This window comes from Ictidomys tridecemlineatus, chromosome 4, assembly GCF_052094955.1.
Source record: "Ictidomys tridecemlineatus isolate mIctTri1 chromosome 4, mIctTri1.hap1, whole genome shotgun sequence".
In the NCBI taxonomy this organism is placed as follows: domain Eukaryota; kingdom Metazoa; phylum Chordata; class Mammalia; order Rodentia; family Sciuridae; genus Ictidomys; species Ictidomys tridecemlineatus.
In genome coordinates this window covers 96,694,508-96,717,025 of record NC_135480.1, presented here as the reverse complement: position 1 = coordinate 96,717,025, position 22,518 = coordinate 96,694,508, and the positions used below count along the sequence as shown (strand labels likewise).

The 22,518-nt window shown below is 43.4% G+C and overlaps 1 protein-coding gene across 30 annotated transcripts in view; it reads right to left on the bottom strand.

Annotated features, from left to right (window-relative positions):
* Ncam1 (neural cell adhesion molecule 1) overlaps positions 1-22,518 on the bottom strand; it is a 293,481-nt gene that overhangs the window by 19,714 nt on the left and 251,249 nt on the right. For 13 of the 30 annotated variants that reach the window (XM_078046995.1, XM_078046996.1, XM_078046998.1 and 10 more), the window contains 6 exons: positions 22,284-22,380; positions 21,802-21,972; positions 20,060-20,191; positions 18,927-18,941; positions 14,923-14,970; positions 513-637 (listed from right to left, as the gene is read on the bottom strand). In XM_078046995.1, the coding sequence (XP_077903121.1) occupies positions 513-637; positions 14,923-14,970; positions 18,927-18,941; positions 20,060-20,191; positions 21,802-21,972; positions 22,284-22,380 (588 nt within the window). The remainder of the gene's footprint in view (positions 1-512; positions 638-14,922; positions 14,971-18,926; positions 18,942-20,059; positions 20,192-21,801; positions 21,973-22,283; positions 22,381-22,518) is intronic. The other 17 variants (XM_078047003.1, XM_078047004.1, XM_078047009.1 and 14 more) reach the window with 3 other exon arrangements.

The window sequence follows — 22,518 nt, the reverse complement described above, 5'->3', positions numbered from 1 at the left end:
GGGGAAGGGAACGGCGCAGCCTTAGGATCTTAAGGCAGCTTCAGGCAGGGGTAAGAGCCTGGCTCATCAGTTACTTGAGCCTGAATTCAAATTCCAGCTCACCCAGCTGGGTAAGACCTCCAGCTTCTGCTGCAGCTCTGGTTACTTCACCTGTACAGTGAGGAAAATTTCAAGTCCCGCTTCACAGGGTTTTTGTGCAGGGAACACGCCTTTACATAACTTTATAGAAAAATTTAAGAACCAGGAAAACCAATCATGGTGTGGGTCTGTCAACACCACAATCATTTTAAGTGTTTTCAAATGGTCCAATGGTCTAACAGTTCCAGATGGTCTTAGGATTTAAAACTCTGTGAGTTTTAAATCCTCAAGTGCCCATGAGTCAGCTATAGGATACAGTACAAGAACTGTCTCACTCCAGCCTACCTGGGCTTCACCTGGTTGTCCCTTCAAAGGACAAGGCAGGTGTCAGTGATGCAGGGATGGGGTCGAGTCTGGGGTAGAAGGCTACTCACCGCTCGGTACTTGACCAGATAGTGTCTGATGGGGGAGCCGCCGTCGTCCTGCTTGATCAAGTTCACCTTAATAGAGTTCCCGTCCTCTCCCATCTGCCCTTCGAGTTTAGGTGCACTGGGCTCCCCTGAAACAGCCAGTGAATTCACATGAAATTTTGGTCTACAGAATGATAATCAGATCCATCAGAATGGGATATAGGGATGGGAGGGGAAGGCTGGGCACTTTTCTTGCTATTTCACAAATTGAATGATTAAAACACAATAATACAAACCCTCCAAGTTCCACTTAGTTGCATCACTCAGTTGTAGCTCAAAGGGAGTGTGTCTTGTAAATGTTCTGGGTAACACTCTCCCTACCAGCACTCTGTTTTACTAACAGGGTTTTCCTGTCTCTCTCACTGCTACTTTCATTTCCTTTCAGCTGCTCTCACTCTGCAGATATAATTTTTATGAGCCTGGCATATCTTGACGGACAGCCTGAAATATGGGAAAATGTAAGTGTTTGAGCAGAAAAGTTACACCCCTAGAATTATTTTTCAAAACAGTCCAGTTTTTCCCTCGGGTATATCACTCGCCCCAAAGGCCCAAGGGTTTGATCCAATGGGACTGAATGCTGTTACATTCTTGTGACTAGCTTTTCATGAATTAAATTTTTATTGTTTAGAATCATTTAGAAAAATAAGTTTCCAGTTACGATTAAATAAAGCACAAACTGCCACAGGCAAGTTTCCTGTAACTATACGGCATTTATGGCTCAACTGAGTGAGTGATAATCCTCAGCACTTCAATGTATTAAAGCAACAGTCATTAAAGTACTTTCTCTTTGTGAGAGGGGAGAGAAAGAAATTGGTTTTAGCGCTGCTCAACAGAAAAGGAAAAAAGTCAATGTTTTTCTTTATGTGTAGTATATGCTCGCTCAGACTGAGGCGCTATGAATCCGAGTTTGAGAAGAAAGATGAACCTGAATGTGAAAAACTACCAGGGCTAGGATGGCTCTTCCCTAAGAGGCGGATTTACTTTGAGAGAAACTATTTTGTTAGTGTATGCTGAAAGCAACAGGTGAGAGATTATCTGATATCAAGAGTAACAATTAAGATTCAACATACTTGGGGATCCTGCACTTTTACTGGGAGGAGCCACCTCCATTATTATCTCTTGAGCTCAGAAAGGAGGCTTGGGGGAAGCTATGCAATAGTTACCTTATGGGTGAGTCCCTCTGTCTGGCCAGGAAAACAATCACAAACATGATAGAAGAGCCAGGAAAAAGGCTGTCACTAGGCTGTGGACCTCATCACCCGACTCTGCACCACTGGCCCTGTGGGAGCAGGCTGCTGGCAGAGGCAGTGTTTAGCTTGGCCTCCTTGCCCAGCTACTTTGTGAGCCTCCTCCCTTTGATACAAGGAGGAGCTGTAGAGAGCTAACACAAAGCCTTGCTATTTAGCACATCAGGCCAGTAGCTCGCATATCACCGGGAACTTGTAAGAAATACAGACTCTCATTTGGTGAGCTGCGTGCATGGTTAGGTTTCAGCAATGGTGTGACAGGGACAAATAACACCTGCAGCAGGAAGGATACATGGTCTTGATGTCTAGGGATATTTAGGAAAAGTTGTGTTTATTATTTGTTTTCTACAAGAAGTAATTAAAGGAAAATGAAGACAGGATTACCAAAATAAATGGGCTTCGAGCAAAAATTGTCCTGATTTTGAGCCACTATCTAGCCACTCACCCAAACTACTCAGTGGAAAATATGTAGACATTTAGTTTAGGTATATCAAGGTATATAGAGGCTTTTCTAAGTCTTAGATGCTAATTTAGTATGTCTACCTCATTGTAAGTGTCCAGTGTCAAAAGAAGCTCAAAGTAGAGTCTGTTTTAGAGTAGGCAGGAGCTCTGTGTAGATTCTGCCATATTGAACCAATGAAAGGAGGAGACACCTTAGAACTTGGTAGATTCCTTTCTCTGACTTAATTAGGGTAACCAACTTATCACAGTTAGACTGGAACATTACAGGTTTTACCATTGCAAGTATGACATCCCAGGAAACCCCTCAGGCCCAAGCTAGGATGGATGGTGACCCCTGACTGATGGGAAATGTACATTAATTGTAACATGCTGTGTGTTGGATGGTCTATCTGCCTTTAGGAAGGAGGTGATTTCTATCAGGCAGTATCAGTGACCCTTCTAACACATCAACTAGGCAAGGACCACATGCTCCCCCAGGGACTCCTTGGGACCACTCAAAAATGAGTTTCTAGGGGCTGCTTTGCCTGATGCTTCTCACTCTTTCCTCATGGAATGGAGTAGTGTGGGTTTTCAAGGCTGAGCCAATACCATGAGATGCCTTCTCTGAACTCTGCTTCCCAGGAGCCGTGATGTCATAGCCAGGTTAACCCCTCTTTGCATGTCTGCAGCATGTGGCCACTGGATGGAATACTAGGGTTCCTTCCAGCTCTGCCACGTGGTGACACCGTGACAGGGTCACCGCACTAGAGTGATCTCCCAACTATGCCTCTGCTATTACTTACAACACCACGAAAGAATGAACCTATGATATATGCCTTCAGCCAATTTTAGGGAGATATACCCAAAGATTGACAATTCTATATCTCTAAGGCACAAAGTTATCAACTTTTGCTGTACAATTTTTGAAAACTTTTCTCAAAAATGTTCTATCTTTGAAAAGAGAATCCCAAGCCTCTTTAAAGATACATGAACAAAAAAAAATCTCTCCGAGGAATGCTTGCAGAATCCAATGGCCCACAAGAAGAAACTCTCTCATGTCTGGATTTGTTTCAGAAAAAAAATATTATTGGAATCACAAGAAAAGCCCCTAAAAACTGTGCCACAGTTAAAGTTCTAACATTTACTATAGTTAGAACACTATAATTTGCTACCATTTTATCTGAGTGACTACCATGTTAGTCAGATGTGTATTGTTTTCTCATAGAATTTTAAGAATTTTCTATTGTCTAATTTTTAGGTGTATTATTTAGAGTGATTTTCCCACACAATTTATTCACCAAATGTGTACTGTGTGTCTACTAGATACCAGATAGACTGTCGGGCAATGAAGTCTTAAAGATAAGATATGCTTTTGCCAGCTAAATGAAAGAACTTAGTTATGATCTTTTAAAAAAAATCATGAGACTCTTGGACTTAAACATAACCCTTTCTCTGACAGTATTCCTACAGGAAGATCATTTTCAACTAAAATCATCGAGATTTTGATAGACTCTGTGGCTCTATAACTTGCTGTAAGTACAGTAAAATTTGGATAAAGCAATTGTTTACTCGGTTGTCTAATTCATCTTCAAATGTTCACCACCATCCACGTTTCCTAAAGGTTAGAAATGGGGTTAAAGAGCCTTTCCTAAGCTCTCTGCACAAAGCCGGGCTTGACAGGGAAGGAGTCACTGCAGAAGCAGTGAGAACCCAGCATTCAGGAGACTCATTGCTTAATTGAATACATTAGCAGAAGAAATGATTTAAAGGGTCCTAAGGTTCTAGGGTGGCTGCTGTGATTGAAATCATTATGGGCAATTTCAGCAAAACCAATATGGCAATTATTTGTAAATGTTGGTTTGCAATTCAGCAGCAATAGGCAGGTTGCTCTGACAAGACCCCTGGGGTTAATTATACCCTTTGAATTTAGCTTCAGCTATGACTCAAAATTTCCCCCCAAATATTTTATGCAAAGACGAAAGTAGCAGTACCCTAAAAATAAACCTTGACAATAGCAAATATGAAATACTGGGCAGTTCTAGTATTTTCTAGCAGGATGTGAATAACCAGCTCAAGAAAAAAAAAGAATGTGCCATAGAAGCACACACTATCATAGGCAGTTTTATGAAATTTTATGAAATTCCCTCTAGAAACCATAATTGAAATGTATATTTCTGGCCATGCAGATTGCAGGTTCCTCCTTTGTAATTACTGGGCTTCTCTGCTCTTAAATCTGAGTCTGCTTCAGGCCCTTCCTCCTATTAGCAGGAGCCATGGGGTTAGGAACTACTGCTGGACTTATGAATCCCACAGCATAGATGATACATAGTATAGGGTGTTGGGAAGCTTTTGTTAATTTTAAAATGAAACACTATTCTGTTTTTGACTCAAAGAAGCTGAAGCACCAAGAGCTATACATTTTGCATTAAATGCTGAGGTGCCAAACAGCTACCTTCCAGAAGGCTTGATCTGTTCTCTACTCGACCACTTTATTTTCTCTCCCCTAGGGACCCACACAGTTTCCCGGTCTGAGTGTTAAACCAGTGATGGATGTAGGGCTTGCATTAAAATCTCCTATTGTTCCCATCAAACAACATTGTCATACATTAAAAATAATGTTCATTTTGTTTTATCCTGACTCCTGTCTCCTTTGGTTGGTTCTTTCTTATAAGCAATTTGCAACTTGTGTAAAACTGTTTTTATTATTTGCTTTTAAAAAGCCCAAAATGTATGATTTAGCTATTCAGATATGAAGCCTGAGTCTATTCCATTTTTTCCCACTCAGAAACATTACAATTTCATCAAGCAGTTATTGATAGGTCCTTAAGAGATGAGCAAATTACTTTGGGGAACTGGGATTTAGATTTATTAGACCACCAATTGTCTTTCCTGAAAACAGCTCTTAGTTGTAGATATAATGCAAATGAATGTGAGATCCATGTTGTACACGTTCTTGGGTCCACATGACTCTCTCTGATATCTCTTTTGGTAACCTACCTGGCTTTCTAACAGTCCAAAAGAGCAGACTGACCATGCTAGGGATAGGTATCCATTTGCCTTCAGCATTGTTCCCCCCAAATCTGGCCTCTGGGGTCAGGTGTCCTATCTCCTCTCCAGGATTAAGGATAGGCTTGTGCTAAGTGATCTGACTCTGTCATCCTAGCTCCTGGTTCCAGGGGAGGCCAGGATACAGAATGAATGGGTACAGACGTGGCCAGTTCCCCAGGTTCTACAGAGAAAGAGGATGCTTAGGTCTCTGGGACTGAGCTCATGGAGACATCTGGCCCATAAATCCTTTTCAGCCCTGGTTTCCTTAGGAATGGTGAATGTGCTGGAGGTGGGGTGGCACATGGCAGCACAAAGTACAAGCCAAGCATCGACAAATGAGCTCTGACAGACAGAACCACAAAAACACCAATTCCCTTCTCGTGGGTGTCATGAAAACACCAACAGATTAATTGATCAATTATCTTTTTTTCATCATCCTAAAAAGAAAATATGACCATGAAGGTATGGCTTGTGGTTATGGGGCTGATCCAGGCTGAGGAAGTTACGACAGAAATAACTATCACCAACAATTAACTTGGCTCCTGCCTCCGCGGCCGCAGGGTGGTGTGGGGAGTCGGTGCACATTTTCAACAGCATCTCATGGACATTAGATGGGTTATTAAGAAGAACGAACCTTCTTAATAATGTTCCCACCCTCATGCTGGTAATCTTAGGGGAACTGGCTGCCAAAGCCAGCCCTGGCCTCAGTCTCTGCCCACAGGATTTGGGCTGATACATCGCTGCTTCCTCCTTCAGACTGTTCCCACTAACTCTCTACCCTGGGAGCCACCAGTGTGGGGAATCCTTAGAAATAAAGGCAATTAGAACAGAAACCCTCGTGAAAAGTCTGTGTCCACCTGCCAGAGACCATGGCCATCCAGACACACAGCTGTAAAAAAAAATAAAGGAGGGTGTGGAAGGGATGGTTAGTGATGTTTTCAATCTAAGAAGGAAGAGTAGGTGTTAAAAGAGTTTAGTTCATCAGAATCAGCATTTCCAAGTCAGTGTCAGTAGCTAAAGAAAAAAAAAAAAGATCATTATGAATGGATGGGGAGGGAGCCATGCTCAACATGCAGCACGTGACAGAAAGGGTGCAGGGGGCTTTGCATCACACACATGCTGGCTGGGGACGGCAGGGGAGTCCCAGTTACACCCAGTCTTCAGCAACTGATGGACAGAATCATGGCTCTGGGAGTCTCTGGAAGTCTTGTAGTTACATGAGGCAATGATGGCAGAACAAACTTCTCTGTGGAGCATTGAAAACTGACTTCTGCCATCCTATTACAATTGCCCATGCTTTATCTGTCATAAGCCTCCACACCCAAGCCCTGAAGGCTCAGGAGCCAACTAACCATGGAGGATGGTGGACAGTCCCTGTTTTACCTACCTTATTTATTCAGTGCTGCTGGACTCCATAAACACTGTCCAGTTGAACTTAAAGGTGGATGGAGCATGCAGCATATATTAAGTGCATCCCAGGCAAGTTTTTTATGTGGGTATGGAGAGAGGGCAGATAGAGAACCTTGGATTTCATCCATTGTTGGGTATATAACTGCCTAATGTGAGAAAAACCTCCAGCTCAAAATTTTTGAATTCAGGTCTAATTCACCTTCAGTGCTTAGTAAATTTCAGGGAAAGGAAGTGATAACTGTCCTTCACAAGGGTTTATTTATCTCCTCTGGAAATTTTAATTGTCCTCATCTCTGTATTCCCTTAAACTTTATTATTAAAGGCCACTTCCTACTGCTGCTGGTGGCTCTCCTGAGAAATTCCTGATCCTTGCAGATGGCAGGAGAGGATGGGTCATGGATGGGAACATAGTTTGATGAGGGGTAATGATAGCTTTAGAATTCCATAAGGCTCTCAGTGATTTTTTTTTTTTTTTTTAGTACTGATCACAGTTTTTATTGATGGACAAGATCACTGCTAAGGCATGCATCTAGGACAACTATAGAAAACATCTTCTAATATTTCTTGTTTTGTTTAAACGTTTAGAAAGAGTTCTCTCTTTGGAGGAGTAAATAAGTTTCTATTTTAATGTTGTGCTTTGCTTCATTCTGAATTATAGCATTTCACAGAAATGACCAAACCTGTTTTAAAACATAAGCGAATGAGTTCCAAAGCCAATATCCAGCATCTGCTCACAATTAGCATCTCAGGGGGGAAGGGCCAGATCTTTTTCCAGAGCATCAATGTATGGTTTGGATATGAGGTGTCCCCCCAAAACTCCTACACTAATGCAGAAATTTTTGGAGGTGAAATGACTAGATTATGAAAGCTGTAACCTAGTCAGTCCATCTTTGTTTGAATGGACTGACTGGGAGTAATTGTAGGCAGGTGGGGAGCAGTTGGAGAAGGTGGGTCACTGGAGTATGCCTCGAGGGGGTTCTTCCCTGTGATCTCTGCTTCCTGGCAGCCATGAGATGAGCAGCTTTCTTCCTCCATGATCTTCTGCCATGATGTTCTGCTTTATCTTGGGCCAAGAGCAATGCATTTGGCCGACCATAGACTAAACCTCTGAAACCATGAGTCAAAATAATCTTTTCCTTTGCTAAGTGGTTCTTATTGAGTATTCTGGTCACAGCAATGAAAAGCTGAGTAATATAATCAGTCACTGAGCAGTCACCACAAGTCTGAAAGAATTCTGCTCCTGCTGGTTGCCAACTTTAGGGAAGTACTAAAACTATAGTATTTAGGGTGGAACTTGAGTTTAGAAAATCTGAAGTTTTTTCCGATATTCTCTGCCCTATGACTGACAGATCAAGATAATTTTTGAAGGTAGGTCAAATCTTACTGTGTACAGCATCAGGTGTCCTTCTGGGGATGTTCCCACCATATTTCCTATGATGTAAATATCAAACGGTTCTTTTTGGAAACGAGGTGGCTTCTGTGCAAGTTCAGGAGCCTGGTTGTAAATGGGACTAGAGCAGGGCTAAGCTGCCATACCTACAAAGCAGAAGTCCTCAGAGATGGTACATAGTAGATGTAGCATGAAGGAGAGGGAAAATACATAGGGCTAACACATGTGGGGAGCATGACGTAGAAGCGACAGGGAACAAAAAAACATGCGAGACGAGCTGTTGATGGTTTTGACTGTGTGGATGTCGCCCAATCAGTTCTCAAGAGAAGTGAGGTTCAACGGGAGAACCCCTTGCATGCACGGGCACACTGGGTGGTTATTGGTGTTAGTTTTGCTTTTGTGGTCAATGCAGCCTGTATGTATCTCAGGGCGTGATGTGAAGTAAAAATTTTCAGTTAAGAGAGGGGGATGCATTTGACTCCCAGGGCAGGTTCTGAACAGGCAATTTTAGTTAGGGAAGCTGTGAGCAGAGGCTTCCTTCTTCTCTCTTTATGGTAAGTGAGAAATGTTTTTAACGAGGTTGTGACAGGCACAATATTAACTAATTATTTTGTCACCGCTATGTGCTTAATTAGGCTATAATTTTATTTCCTTTGCTGCAAGGGTCAATCATGTGCTTCTTGATTACACGGAGATCTCCAGTCATGGTAATTGCCAAGTGACTTTTGCTTGATTTGTCCCCCCTGCCTGGGGGAGGGCCACTCTTGAAAAGTGACACCTCAGTAATCACAGCCAAACTGCTCTAATGCAAATTCCTATTTCAGAAAGTCCTCAATTTGCATGAATTGTATGAAGCACTCTCACTGGTTCTGAACAAATATAACCTTTGCAATGGAGTATTTCTCTCTGTCTCACTTTAAGATTGCAAACATTTTCATGGGACTGTGATTAATTTTAGAACAATGGTGGGGAATAGAACTTCTGAATATAAAGTTAAATAACAATACTACAGGGCTAGTTACAAACATGTTTCTGGGAAATATTTTTTATGAACTCTCTGATAAAAATTCAAGTTTGCAAACTGTACTGTGGCTAACGTGGCTTTCCTTAGAGAGCAGCTGGTGTGACCAAATGTCTTGAAGCAAAATATTAAACCAAAGACAGTCACATTATCTAATTGCCACATTGGACAGTTGTAAGGAATGATGAATTCTGGGTGTGAATTGAGAACAAGAGGAAAGCTCTCAAATGGCTTCTTTTAGGATATCTGAAGTGGAAAGAAATGAGTGGACCCTTGGTGCCAGGCTGTGGTCCCAGATTTATTTCACTAATCAGAATAAAGAGTTTTACCTTCTGTTCACCAGCGTGGACGACATCATCAGCACCATGCAAGCCACATGACAAAGTCACATGATACGCACGCACATGATTGGTTGAAAGGAAAGTGGAGGAGGTCACATGGAAAATACAAAAAAATTAAAAACTGATGTAAACAATGGGTAGGGAGAAAAATCAACAACAAAATCACAGACTAAATAAAAGGAGAAATCAAATTAAATTAGCAGCATATTTAAGAAACATTGGGAGGACAGTAAAACTGCCCAGAAATAGGAAAATAATAAATCATAAAGAGCATTTGGTTAACAACACCAATAAGCATTAGATACAGCTGCAACACTGCATATTAATACACACTAAGGAACATGAACACTTGTTCTGAAATGGGGAGGTGTTTCTGTCAGGACCCAGATGTCAAAGTCAATCCAGGAGACTGTTAAAGGAAAAGAACAAAATCAAGTCATTATTCACAGACTCCAGAAATGTCTCAGCATCCTTGGGAAACAAAGGCGATGATGAAACAAGCCAAGGGCCATCAAGGTAAAGTCCTGAGATTGTTAAGGTGAAGACTCTAAGCCCTGGAAAAACAAAAGATCGCATTAAATGAAGAGAGGTCATTTCAGGTTTCCACTGGTGAACAAGGGGAGGGAACTTGGGCTGGATGGGGCTGGGTGGATACAGCCCAGAGATGCTGGCTTTGAGGGTCTTGTCTGGCTTCCCTACCTGCATACCCACAATATTGCTGACCTCTGCTGAGACTCCCCAAGGTCAAGACACATATAAAAGAAAAGGCCAGAGCATATCAGGGAATGGGTTTCCTTCTGGCAGCCATCAGGGAATGGCTCTGTCAACACTAACCTGGAGGAATTGAACCTCTGGCTGAGTGAGCTGAGAACCTGGCATTAAAGAAATGCCTGACAGCATGTGGATGGAAGTTATATCTCCAGACCTTAGGCTGCACTGATAGAAAATGAATGTGATATTCACAATGTAAAAAAAAATACTTCTCTATGTTCATATATGAATATACAACCAATGTAATTTCACATCATGTACAACCAGAAGAATGGGAAGGTGTATGTATAATATGTCCATGTGTATATAATAATATGTCAAAAAATATTCTACTGTCAAATAAACAATAGCCTTCTCATTTGGATTCATCTCTCTTCCTTTCAGTCCTGTGTTGTGTCCTCCATTCCAATTTGGGACTGAAGGATCTTGACCTCTGAAAAGGCATTTTGGGTTTCCCATCCCAACTTTCACAGGCTTGGGGAAGATTTGGTTATTGCAAGTTGAAGCTAAGGGAGAAGAGGGAGATCTATACTTTTTTGCAAGAGGCACACAGCTGGTTAAAAATAATCAGAGAGAAATTATTTAACCAAGTTCTATATGGCCTGCCACTGTAAGCTACCAGAATGTGCACTTCGTATTGTCCTTGGTTTCCACCGAGGGTGTCCTACAGGTGCCCAAAGTTTCTCTTTGAATTTTATTTAGGATACTTTTATCCACTCATAATTATAAGTGAATCTACTCACACATGCAAAACCAGGAGATGTTATTTATTTTCACCCTTACTGGTTGATGATCGATGGAGTTTTGCCTGCTTATAGCTATTTTGCTGTTAGTTCCATGCAAATCACAGATGCTACATTTTGTCTGGGGAGGAGTCTGTCCATGCTAAATATAGGCCACTACCCAATTGTGGCTGCCTCTACTTTATCTCAGGATGCACTGGAACCTATGATTTGGGTCAGTAGACAAGTGGTCCAAAATAAAATGGATTCAAACTTTCTTCCTTTGAATGTCACAACTAAGCATATTGTCTGTGGGTGGCAATGGTTGTTTAAAAATTAAACATGACAGGGGAGAAACACTTCATTCCTCTTTTAGGAAGAATCTGGAATCAAGGTTGCATTTCACTGATAGAGAAGACCAAGCAACAGGGAGATGCGTTAACTATGACACAGGTGCACAAGTACATCACACACACAGCTTTCTCCTACTGTGTGTAAGGGGGGGAATAGGGACACATACTGCACCAGACCGCAAAAGGCCAGGAGGGACACTGTAGAAGAAAGGGTGCTATTAGCTGCATTCCTTTACAAAACGCAAAAAGAAAACAACCACCAACAAAGAAACCTCATCATCCGAATTAAACCCACAGCTCATTGTCACCCACTCTGCTCTGCTGACAAAATGAAACCTCAAAAGCATCAGGAATTAAAATTCATCACAGCACACACACGAAGGGAACACCAAGAAAGCAGACTCTTAGCTGTGTTCTGCAGTAGAAAAAAGAACCATTTCATGCATCACACAGAACCAGGAAACCCTTTTCTTCTCTGTTCAATGTCTCAGAAGCCTTGGCCCAGGGAGCAGGAGCTGTACTGTGCATACCTGCTTTCTGCCCTTTCCCTCTGATTCGGGATGAATGGGATTATCTTTGTGTGTGTGTGTGTGTGTGTGTGTGTGTGTGTGTGTGTGTGTGCGTGCACGTGTGCACGTGCGCACACCCAGAAATATTGTAAAACTTGAAACCTCCATCTAGCTTCGGTGTTTAAACACTACAAACATGCACATACACTCCTGTAGCCTAGCCAGAGGATGTAGGTCTTCAACACATCCAGCTTCATTTTAGAGCACCTAAAGGCCAGCTTGGAACTTGTACAGTAGTGATCAGTGTCATCTTTACACAATGGGAAAAAAATCATATGGTCAGGCTCTTAACTCTACTGTCAAGGGTTGAATTGCAGCACTTTCATCTGGATTTTCAACCCAGAGGGAGCCTGGGTGAGGTTTCTTCGGTCCAGGTCCATCATTTTCTAGAACTGCAGAGGAAGCCTGCAAGAGACAGAAGGAAGGCGCTCTGGCTCACTTCCTCAGAGTGGACTCTGCACAGTGAGACAAAGGCAGCCATGCTGTCAGAGGCGACTCCTTCCTTCTCTGCACCACTCTCCACCTTCCTCTAAGCAGCTACTTCCTCCTATTTCTTTCCTCTCTCTCAATCGTTTGGGATTTCTACATTAGTGTGCACTTGTGTGCATGCACATGTGTATGTATTTTAGAGTGAGTGGGCAACAAAAGCTAGGAAGGAGTTGGCGTTCTTTGCTCAGAGTTTCCCTAATCCTTTTCTATTTTTAATGTGAAAGTCAATTTGCAAAGGCCTCCTCAGACACAGAGCATTCTACAAATAATCACCCTGTTCTTTTGAAGATGCTTGGTTTGCTCCCTAGGCCAAGCAGATAGCATGCTTAGGAAACCATTCTAGGCAAGAAGCCTCCATGCATTGACAACTATTGCTTTTAATAAAAGGGAAAAACACAAGCAGTATGGCAACCCAGAAGTTGGCTATCCAACAAGCAGCAATCAGAGGTGCAGCTGAGCTCAGCTCAGCTCTGTACTCACTAGACAGTACTGAGGATGTAAGGGCAGGAAGAGGCCAGGTTGCTATGAAATGTGAAGGACAGAGAGGGTAACAGAACGGTGAAGGGAGAAGGGAGGTAAAATCTTAAGTCTATATGTATATACATGTATGTGCACAAGTATTTTTAAAAATTTAATTTAACTTCTTTTTTGGGGCACCAGGGGTTGAATCCAGGGTCACATAATCACTAAGCCACATCATCCCCAGCCCTTTTTATATATTTATTTTGAGACAGGGTTTCACCAAGTTGCTTAGGGCCTCACTATATTGCTAACACTGGCTTTGAACCCATGATCCTCCTGCTTCAGCCTCCCAAGGGCTGGGATTACAGTGTGCACCACTGTAAATGGCTACATATTTTATATATGGGTATCATAAAGAAAAGACAGAAATGATGAAGGGATATTCTTTCACTCCCTTCTTCCCTAATTTATCAATACTAATTGTAAATATTTTTAAAAGATTATCCAAAATTTTGCTGACAAAAGACTCACAGCAAGGAAAAAATACACCCCCTTTTATTTCTTCTTCTTATTATTACTATTATTTTGGTGCCAGGATTAAACCACTGAGCCACATCCCCAGCCCTTTTTATTTTGAGATAGAGTCTTACTAGGTTGCTTATAGCCTTGCTAAATTTCTGAGGCTGGCTTTAAACCTGCAATCCTCCTACCTCTCATCCTCCCAAACTGCTGGGATTACAGGAGTGCACCACTGTGCCTGGCCCCCATTTATTCTTACTATCAATTTCAGCTGCTACAAGTTGGATACTCAGTTTTGAATGTTTTACATTTTTCTTTAATTTACACAAACATCTGAAAGGTAAGTGGAATCCGCCCGTCATTTTAGAGATGACAATCCTGAGATTTGGGGAGTTTGAGTGACTTATTAGAAGTTGTGGAGCTGTAGGCAGAAAGAGCAGATTGGGATTTGTGTTTCCAAGGCCTGCACTCCTTCTGCTACAGCACACTGCCTGGGATGGCACCGCACATGATTCTGAGTCAAAAAGAGAACAGAGGGCATCTGAGCTTGGAGCTTGAGCCACCTTTTGAGGCTGAGCTCAAACGTCAGTGGCTTCTGCTGTACCAGGGAGAAAAAAATCCAGCTGGGCAGGGCCACCCTGCCTGTGTACCTGCTGCTGTGTGCTGCTCTGAGTCCATGCTGGCATCCCATCCTGTATTTGCTCAGCTGGTGTCTTACTTTCCTCTGCCTCCTCCCCCTTACCTCCCCCCCCCTCCAACTAGGATAAAACTCCAGAGTAGGAGACCCAGAGCTCTCTCTACCCGTGGGGATCCAAAGGAACAAAAGATCAGAGAAGCAAAATGGCATGCCTGGACATGAGTCAGACTCAGCCAGTGGCACAGCCTGAGGCTGACCAGTTGCTATTCTTGCTGGGCCAGTGGTACTGATCAGGTGGGCAAAGCAGAAATTGATGAATGCTTTGATGTTTGCTGCTTACTTTAGGGGGATGGATGGAGGCTGACCACAAAAAATTACATTTTAGAGAGTGAGAAAATCAAGACTCACTTGCAAAGGGTTAAATAATTTGCCTAATCACCTACTGCCAGTCACACCTGCATGCAAACACTGTTTATTTTCCAACAAATATTTATGAGAAATATATGCATGTATGGATAAAGCAAAAGCTGTAGGCTTCACTATCTAATTTCAATGTTTGAGTCCAACTATGCCAATTAAAATAAAAGGTAAAACACAGCACCTCAAAGAATTTTGTACGACCCTGCAGAGCAGATATTTTTCTTTGTAAATTCTTTTGGCTTCTCCAAATACTAGCTTTGGTCTGGCCCACTGGGAATTCTGGAGGAGAGGTCTGGCTGTGGCAGCCTTAGGGAGTCTGTCTGCAGAGTTTCCTGTCCAGAGCAATGTTCTCCCCTTTGGGAGGTAAGAGAGACCCTGTGTCTGTTTCTCTTTCTATTTGCTTCCCTATAACCTGATGAGGCCTTTTGCCAACAGAGTTGAATTATCACCTGGTCAAAAACATAACAGTAAGCAGAGGGTGGAGGCTGGTAGAAAGCAACATGCAGAGAGATGGATGAAGAAAACAATACTCACTAGCTGGTGAAGACAATGGAACAAGGGTAGAAGAGCTAGCTGGAGCCGCTAAAGAAAGAAAAATAATGGTGAATAAAAAAACAAACAAAAAAGGGGAAAACAGATAATGGAAGTACATGGACAATGAGTGAAAACCGGAAGAGGCAATCCTGGGGTGTCAGTATGAGGAACTGAAGCAAATTAAAGTTGGGAAGGAAAACACCATGCTTGGAACAGGTGGCCAGCAGACCAGCAGAGCAGGGTGCTCCCTAAATTCAAACCATGAACCTGAGCGCCTGCCAAACCTGCTGTTCAGGTAAGGGAGCCAGGAGCAGCTGCAGACCTCAAATAAAAATGAGGCTGAAAATGAATAGCCAATTCAGCAGGACCAGCTGCCTCTACGGGATCAGAGGGACAGCAGGAAAGTGAACCTGGACCTCAGCTTAAGGTAAACATTTAGAGGAGACAAAGACTCCAGTTTTTTAAGTCACATTCTACATAGGTGTTTATACATGGGAACATATTTCTATATATGGCACATACTTAGAGCAAAACCTACATGCCTCACTCTCTAATTTTAATAACTAAATGAATGGAGATGCTTGTTCTACTTAAGGACGGGTTGAAGTTCATATAGATGATACTAAAACACCACTCTCCTCCAGAAAACTCCCTATAGAATGTGACTATTTTGATATTGCTATAGAAAGTGATGACAATAATGTTCAGTGTTTTTCTTGTAATCCAGAGAAAGGGAAGGTTGAGACTGGGCTAAACGAGTAATAATAACCAACTTTTTGCATGAAGGATGGTTAGCAGTTGTGCATCCAAGACATGGGGACACTGAATGGGTCTTTAGTTTTTCACTGGCAAATAGTCAGAATTTGTCTCAAGACAAAGTTCCCTTTGAGAGCTAGATGGAATTTTGGAAAAGCATCAACACATCAGCAACATTGCCGGAATGCCCATAGTTTACCTTTCAGATGGACACCAGATTAAACCAAGACACTGGGATCAGAGCAAGGCAGGCTGCTAACCTGTCATGACTGAATGATCTGATTCATTGGTTCCTTCAGGCAAAAATATATCTCTAATTCTCTCTCTCTCTCTCTCTCTCTCTCTCTCTCTATATATATATATATATATATATATATATATATATATATATATATCTCATTTGCATAATTGTTAGTATTATTCTGGTAAAGGAATGGCATTTTACCTGCTTCAATCACATATAGTACAATGCATTTCATGTATATTTGCATGTGCCAACTAGGGGACAACACATGAAAGCAAAAATCTTGAGATGCTTCTTTCAAAAAGTAGAGACTTCTATGCAGTCTCTATACCCTGAAAGAAATAGTCTATCTTGCTTCATGGTCCACAGGCCAATTAAGAGGTAACATTCAGGCAATGAAATTCTCCAAGTGTGTTGTTCAGTCATGGAGAAAATGATTCATAATAATTTCTAGGTAGTTCTGACAGGAAAGCAGCTTCTCCCAAGGCAAACAGTGGTTATAAGCTTTCCACCTGAGTCTCTTGACACCATACAGACATTTGGCTTAAAAATATGTGAAATGGGAACATTTTCCCAGGTTAGAGTTTTATGTGTAGCTTCCTCACTACCTTCATACACATTTCTGAACTGCATACAAAGAAACCTCCAAACTGGTAAGCCGTGTTTTCTATCTAGCCGCTTGGAAACAGGAGGCCTTCATGTATTTATGACTTTTGCTAGCTTGATCTGCTCTTCCCTGGCTTTGATATATCCATGGCCCTGAATGTGGACAAGTCTATTAAGGAGCCAAGAAGGCAACCCCATTATTGAGATATCTCAATGAACTTCAAGTGATGAGTTAATGCTGAACATTGACCTCAACTACACCTCCCAACCCAGGGGTCTGGCAGCCAACACATCTGTCCAGCATGCCAGCCCCTATTGGCTTTGTGCTTTCTCTTCTTTGGGGCTGAGAGTACACTCAAGGCCCAACTTCAAAGTCATGGGGTTCCCCTGTACCCTTACAGTCTTACAGGATAGGTGTGCACTGTTAGTGATTGAGATGAGCCAGCATCAGAAACCAAAGCCATTAGTTCTTAGGTTCCATGCAAGCACACAGCTAAAAGGTTGGTGATTCTGTTTGAGTGCTTTCAGGCAACCTTTGTGCCTTCCTTGGAGTGGGAATCAGAATTCAGAGAAGGTCCTTTCTAGTTCCTAAAAAAGGGAGTCTATCACAGTGGTGGTATCATACTTTCAGGATGGTATCCTTTCTCAGGACAGGCCTGGGAAGCAGCAGGATACCCCTGGGGCTAAGCTTTCACAACAGAAGCTCTGGGAATCTTCGCAGGGAAAGGGGGGTGTAAGGAAAGACTATAGAAAAGTCTCTGCAGTGAGAGTGTGATGTTCCCACATGTTCATCACCTCACCCTGCTAAATGCCTTGAAGAAAGGCACCCTCAACTTGTAAGGCTATGCCTGCTTCTAATTATCCAAAAGAAGTTTGCTTTTTAATTCTCTAAACCATAACTTCATCTGATTGAGAACAACGACTTCTGTGCCAGGGCTGGGGTATTGTCCACCATTTACTTAGAACGGAGAGATGATGCCACCATCCTCCAAAGGGATTCTTGGAGTCTTGGTTAATTATCCATTTTCATACTACCAGACAACAAATGATGAGGCTGAGAGAGCTCCTTTAAAAAAAAAATTAAGAAAGGAAACTAAAAATTTTAGTTAAACCTTTACCTTTTCGTACTGACTTTAGAAATAGCCTCCGCTATTTAAAAATTCGTGTTTAGAAGGTCTGAGGTGATAATGAATGAAAACCACTGTGGCTTTTGAAGTCCAAAACACAATTACTCCTAATTCAGTACTGAGACTTCAGTTATTGGTGAGAAATTCATCAGCAGGCCTCATCCCAGCCTTCCCCTCTTCAATGTAACAAAGCTGGCACTCATTAATTGATCACACACAGAGGAGAAGCAATGCAAAGGTGCATTTGAAAGACCAATGGAGGGCCAATTTAGGGATCCAGGAGAAAGGAGCTCTCCCACCCAGAGCTGCCCCTTCTGAACTTGTTTCCGGCATAGCTGCCAGCCCAGGACATAGAGCTGTGAGACCTACCTGACAACTTCATTTCCCACTCTGATGCTTCCCTCCCCACCCCCAGCTGGTGCATTCAGACATCAACTTGGCTGAGATAGGAGATTTAGCACTTGCTCAAAATCTAACACCCACACTGAGCTACTTAGTTTTTGCTGTTGCTGCAATATTTCTGAATACATTTAAAAAGATATGTTTCCCTGAGTGCCTTTCAGGAGTCAACAGCTTTTTATGAAAAGAGTATGCCACTTCCTGAATACCTTTCTTTCTGGGTCTTTCTGGTACAACTTCTCACCATTGCTCTGAGAGATCAGTCTAGGAAAAAAGATCCAAGCCTTAATGAAGTGACGTGTGAGGGTGTCTACGCAGGCCAAGCGGGTCAGAGCATAGTTCCACTCCCCACTGCAGCAGACTAGCTCTCTGTTACTCTGCTCCCTGTGTCCTATGTTCATGGCTTCCATGATTAGGGTGTGAAAATTCTTTCCAGGTCTTTCTCCCTTGAAGGGATTTTCGAGTAGTGGTCTGATGAGACTGTGGTCACTTTTCTGGAATCCTGGCTACAGGCGAGGTGGTGCTACTGTGTGTTGTTCAGGGACCATCTGCAGACTTTCGCCATGCTTGGCTCAGCAAACATTATCTTTGCCACAGGGTGATCATCACACACAAAAATTAATAAATATATACAATTTCAAAAGACACGGAAGTTGCATGCTCTAAAACAGGTAGAGTGTTAGCCTCTTGGAGTCACCTACAGACGTTAACAAAGGTACAACTAGACTAAGGTCAGTGTGGTTAGGGCCCAGACAGTATCATCTACTTCAGCCTCTAGGGGACAAAAAAAGGGACCAGAACTAAATTAAGAACTAAGACTAGCAGATGTTAACACTATGGAAACAGGTAATGAGGTATGAAGAGGCACTTACGTGGAGGAGGGCTATCTGCATTTCCCATGGATGGAACACAGACGAAAAGAAAAGCCAAGAGACAGACCCAAGGAAAAAAAAATAAGATGTAAAAGAAATGAACAGAATCCGCAGAGCACATGGAGCTGGAAACTCAAATTATCAAATTATTTCAAAATGCAGAAAGAAGCAATCCCTGCAGAAGGAATGAGACAGCCTTTTCTACTTCTGGGAAGAGGCGAGGGGTCCCTTTGCAGGCCCATGGCTTCCAAGGCAGAAGCAAAGGATTCTGCCACGTGCATTTTGAATCCAGGGGCCAGGGAGAGCCCAGAGAGCTCTGTGGCCACTCAGGAATCGGGTTCTAGAGCTTCTTCTTCAGCTGGACAGACTCAGGAGCCCTGCAGGGCAGCAGCTCTGGTCTGTAGCAGAGTGTGCCAGAGCAGGGCTTGACCAGAGTCTGGCTGCTATGGGAAGTGAGGGCAAAGCCGGCAGGCATGATTTAAGGAAAGAGGGAATGATGGCAGGACACAGAGATGCCCTGCACAGAACCAGGAGAAGCAGCTCTCTGGAAAGGGCCTGTGAGGAGGGAGACCACGAGGAGTGCTCTGGATAGGGGAGGAAGGGGGAGGGCGAAGAGCAGAAGAGTCAGGGTCATGGCCGTCCTCTCCCCTTCTGCATAGCTGGGACTTGGCTCCTGCTCACATGTCCTACATGTGATCTAGTATCTCTACGGCATCAAAAAATCCCACCAAGGATTATATGAACGGTCACTCTGTCTCCTTCTTTAAAGTCACAGGGTGCTCAGGGGCTCTTTGGCCCTGTGTCAAAAAGCAGATCTCCCAAATTCCTCCACACACACTGCTGGTATTCTCCCCACTCTCGCCAATTACCATGTCCGTGGTACCCCCCTCCCACTCTCACCATGCCTGGCTATTATTCTGTCATGCTGGACCAACTACTAGGGAAGTGTCCCTGGCCCCTTTGAGAAAGAGGATGAAAGGAGTGTGTCAGCCACCACTGAGAGCTAGAGAACTAAGAGTTGGGGCCTCCATGAGCATCTGAAAGATAAAGGCTATCTTGTAAACCAGGCCAGCTCAGGGTCCCCAAGAAGAAGGTGGGCACGGGGAAGAGGCAGGACAGCCGGCTTTACTTACGGACTGGCTGTGTCTTGAACCCGGAGGCTGCGCTGATCTCTCCCAGCCCCTTGCCATTGAGGGCCGCCAGCCGCACCTCATATGTCGTCTCAGGCTTCAGGCCCACGATGGTGACGATGCCCTCCATGTTGGCTGTGGTGAGAAGAAGGGATGGATCACAAAAGAGTAGAAGCCTCCTGGTGACATGAAACTACGGAGAACAGTCTGGCAGGTCATCACAAAGGTGAACAGAACTGTCACTTGATTCAGCAGTTCAGCTTCTGGGCGGACGCATTTATGAAATCAGGGATTCGAATAGATACCTGCACACCCACGTTCACAGCAGCAGTCCTCACAACAGCCAAAGCATAGAAAACAAACCCCAATGACCGGTCACAGATGGATGATTGGACAAATGAAATGTGGTAAAGATGGATAATAGGATGCTGTTCAGCTTTAAAACAACGGATGAAAATCGGAGACATGGCATAACGTGGGTGAATCTCATATCATGTTAAATGAGATAAGGAGACATGAGAAGGGATAGGTATTTTATGATTCCACTTCTACAAGGTAATGAGGATAATCAGCTACCCAGAGAGGGAAAGTAGAAGGGTGGCCATCAGGGACTGGAGGGAGGAGGGGTCAAGGGGAGGTAGTGTTCACTGGGTAAAGAGTTTCATTTTGGAATGACAGAAAGGTCTGAAGCTGGACAATGGAGAAGACTTCATGCTACTGAATTATATACACTTAAAAATGGTCAAATGTAAATTTATGTTATGTATATTCTACCATAATAAGTCAAAAACCTAGAACCGATGTCTAAAAGAAAGACATTTTTAAAAAGCCTGGCATCTGTGGTAACATGGGACCAAACTGCCACAGAGGCAGTGTAAGATTTCAGAGTGAAGTTAGGAAGCTAAAAGGACTCTTTTCTTCTCCAATCCCGGTTACACAGTCATTCCTCTCAGTTCCCCCACCCCCACCCCCACCATTCCCACAGGCTGACAGTGTGATGGAGCTTCATGGTGGAACTAATCTCAGTAGAAGTGCAATGGGCCTCATCTCTGAAAGGCTGTGACACTTGATATGCCAGTCCATTCCCATTTCCACACCAGTTTCCACACACCAGACTAGGACTACACATTCCTACAGAAACACAAGAGATTTCACTGAGCTCTCTCAATTCAATCCCAAAAGGGGGACTGAGATGTAAATATACTCCATCTTCAAATGGAAGGGCTCAGACCTTTAAATTGCAGTAGCCTGGGGGTCCTTTTCTTCATCTTTAGCTTGGAAAGATACCATAGAATTGATTTTGGAGCACATTTGTCTCCCTGGCTCTGCTTATTTGGTTATTATCATAATTACATGACACTCCCTAGGTACAGACACCCACATAGGACTGGCCAGTGGCAGGTAGAGACCCTGAAGTCGCATAAGCAGAGCAGGAGTGCAGTGCACTCATGTGGTTGTGCTCAGCACCCACACAGGGTTTCTGCTTGGAATGCCACCAAGATGACCTCATTAGTCCTGGCAGGGTCACGGGAACTAAGCTCTGAGGGCCAGCAATTCTCTATTGAGATATGACCATGACCTCATTCTGGGCGGGACAGTTCCTAATTCCGCAGGACCCCAGATGGGACGGCAGGTGGTGACATCTGGCATGCTTCAGTAGGTAAGAGTGGCGTGCAAGTGTGTGCCCCCGGATGGAGTAGCAGGGGCCATACAACTCTACAGGAGAAGCCACGGCTCTGACTCACCTTCTTTGGCATCATACCACTTGACATGCCATGCTTCTTCTCCCAGCGCTCTCCATTCAGCCTTGTATTTGAGGATGGGCACTCCACCTGTGGCCTCTGGCTCATCAAACTGCACCTGTGCTGTGCTGGAGTATGGCTCCACCTGGTCGATGGATGGTGAAGATGGGGTATCTGTGGAGAGGACACATATGGAGACCCAGGTGAGCCCAGTTTGGCCCAGGACCACAACTTCCAATTCCAAAGCATGTCTCTCTTATTTCTGCTCACTCTTAGGAATCCTGTCACCTGTTTTCTGTCCCCTTCCTCTATGATTCTCTCTCTGTACATCTCATATTTAGATCCTTACATCTCCAATTGCTTCCTGATCATCTGGGTTTGTTGGCCCTGGCTTTCTTTACCCCACTAGACTGGTATTCTTGAAGTATCCTGGTTACCCTGATAAGGGTATGGGCAGTGTGGAAGCCACCACGAGAAGCACTTACCTGCTTGAACAAGGATGAATTCCAAAGACTCTTGTCCGATGCGGTTCACTGCAGTACAGTTGTAGTTTCCAAAATCATTTTCAGAGTCTGGGGTCACCTTTAGAAGGAAGGAGCCTTTGGGGTTACAAGGGCACCATGAAATGGCCACAGATGCAGATCTTTACTTACTGAATTAAATTAGACAAGAATAGAACTAGTAAAGCACAAGTCATTAGTACCAGCCCAGCCTTGAATA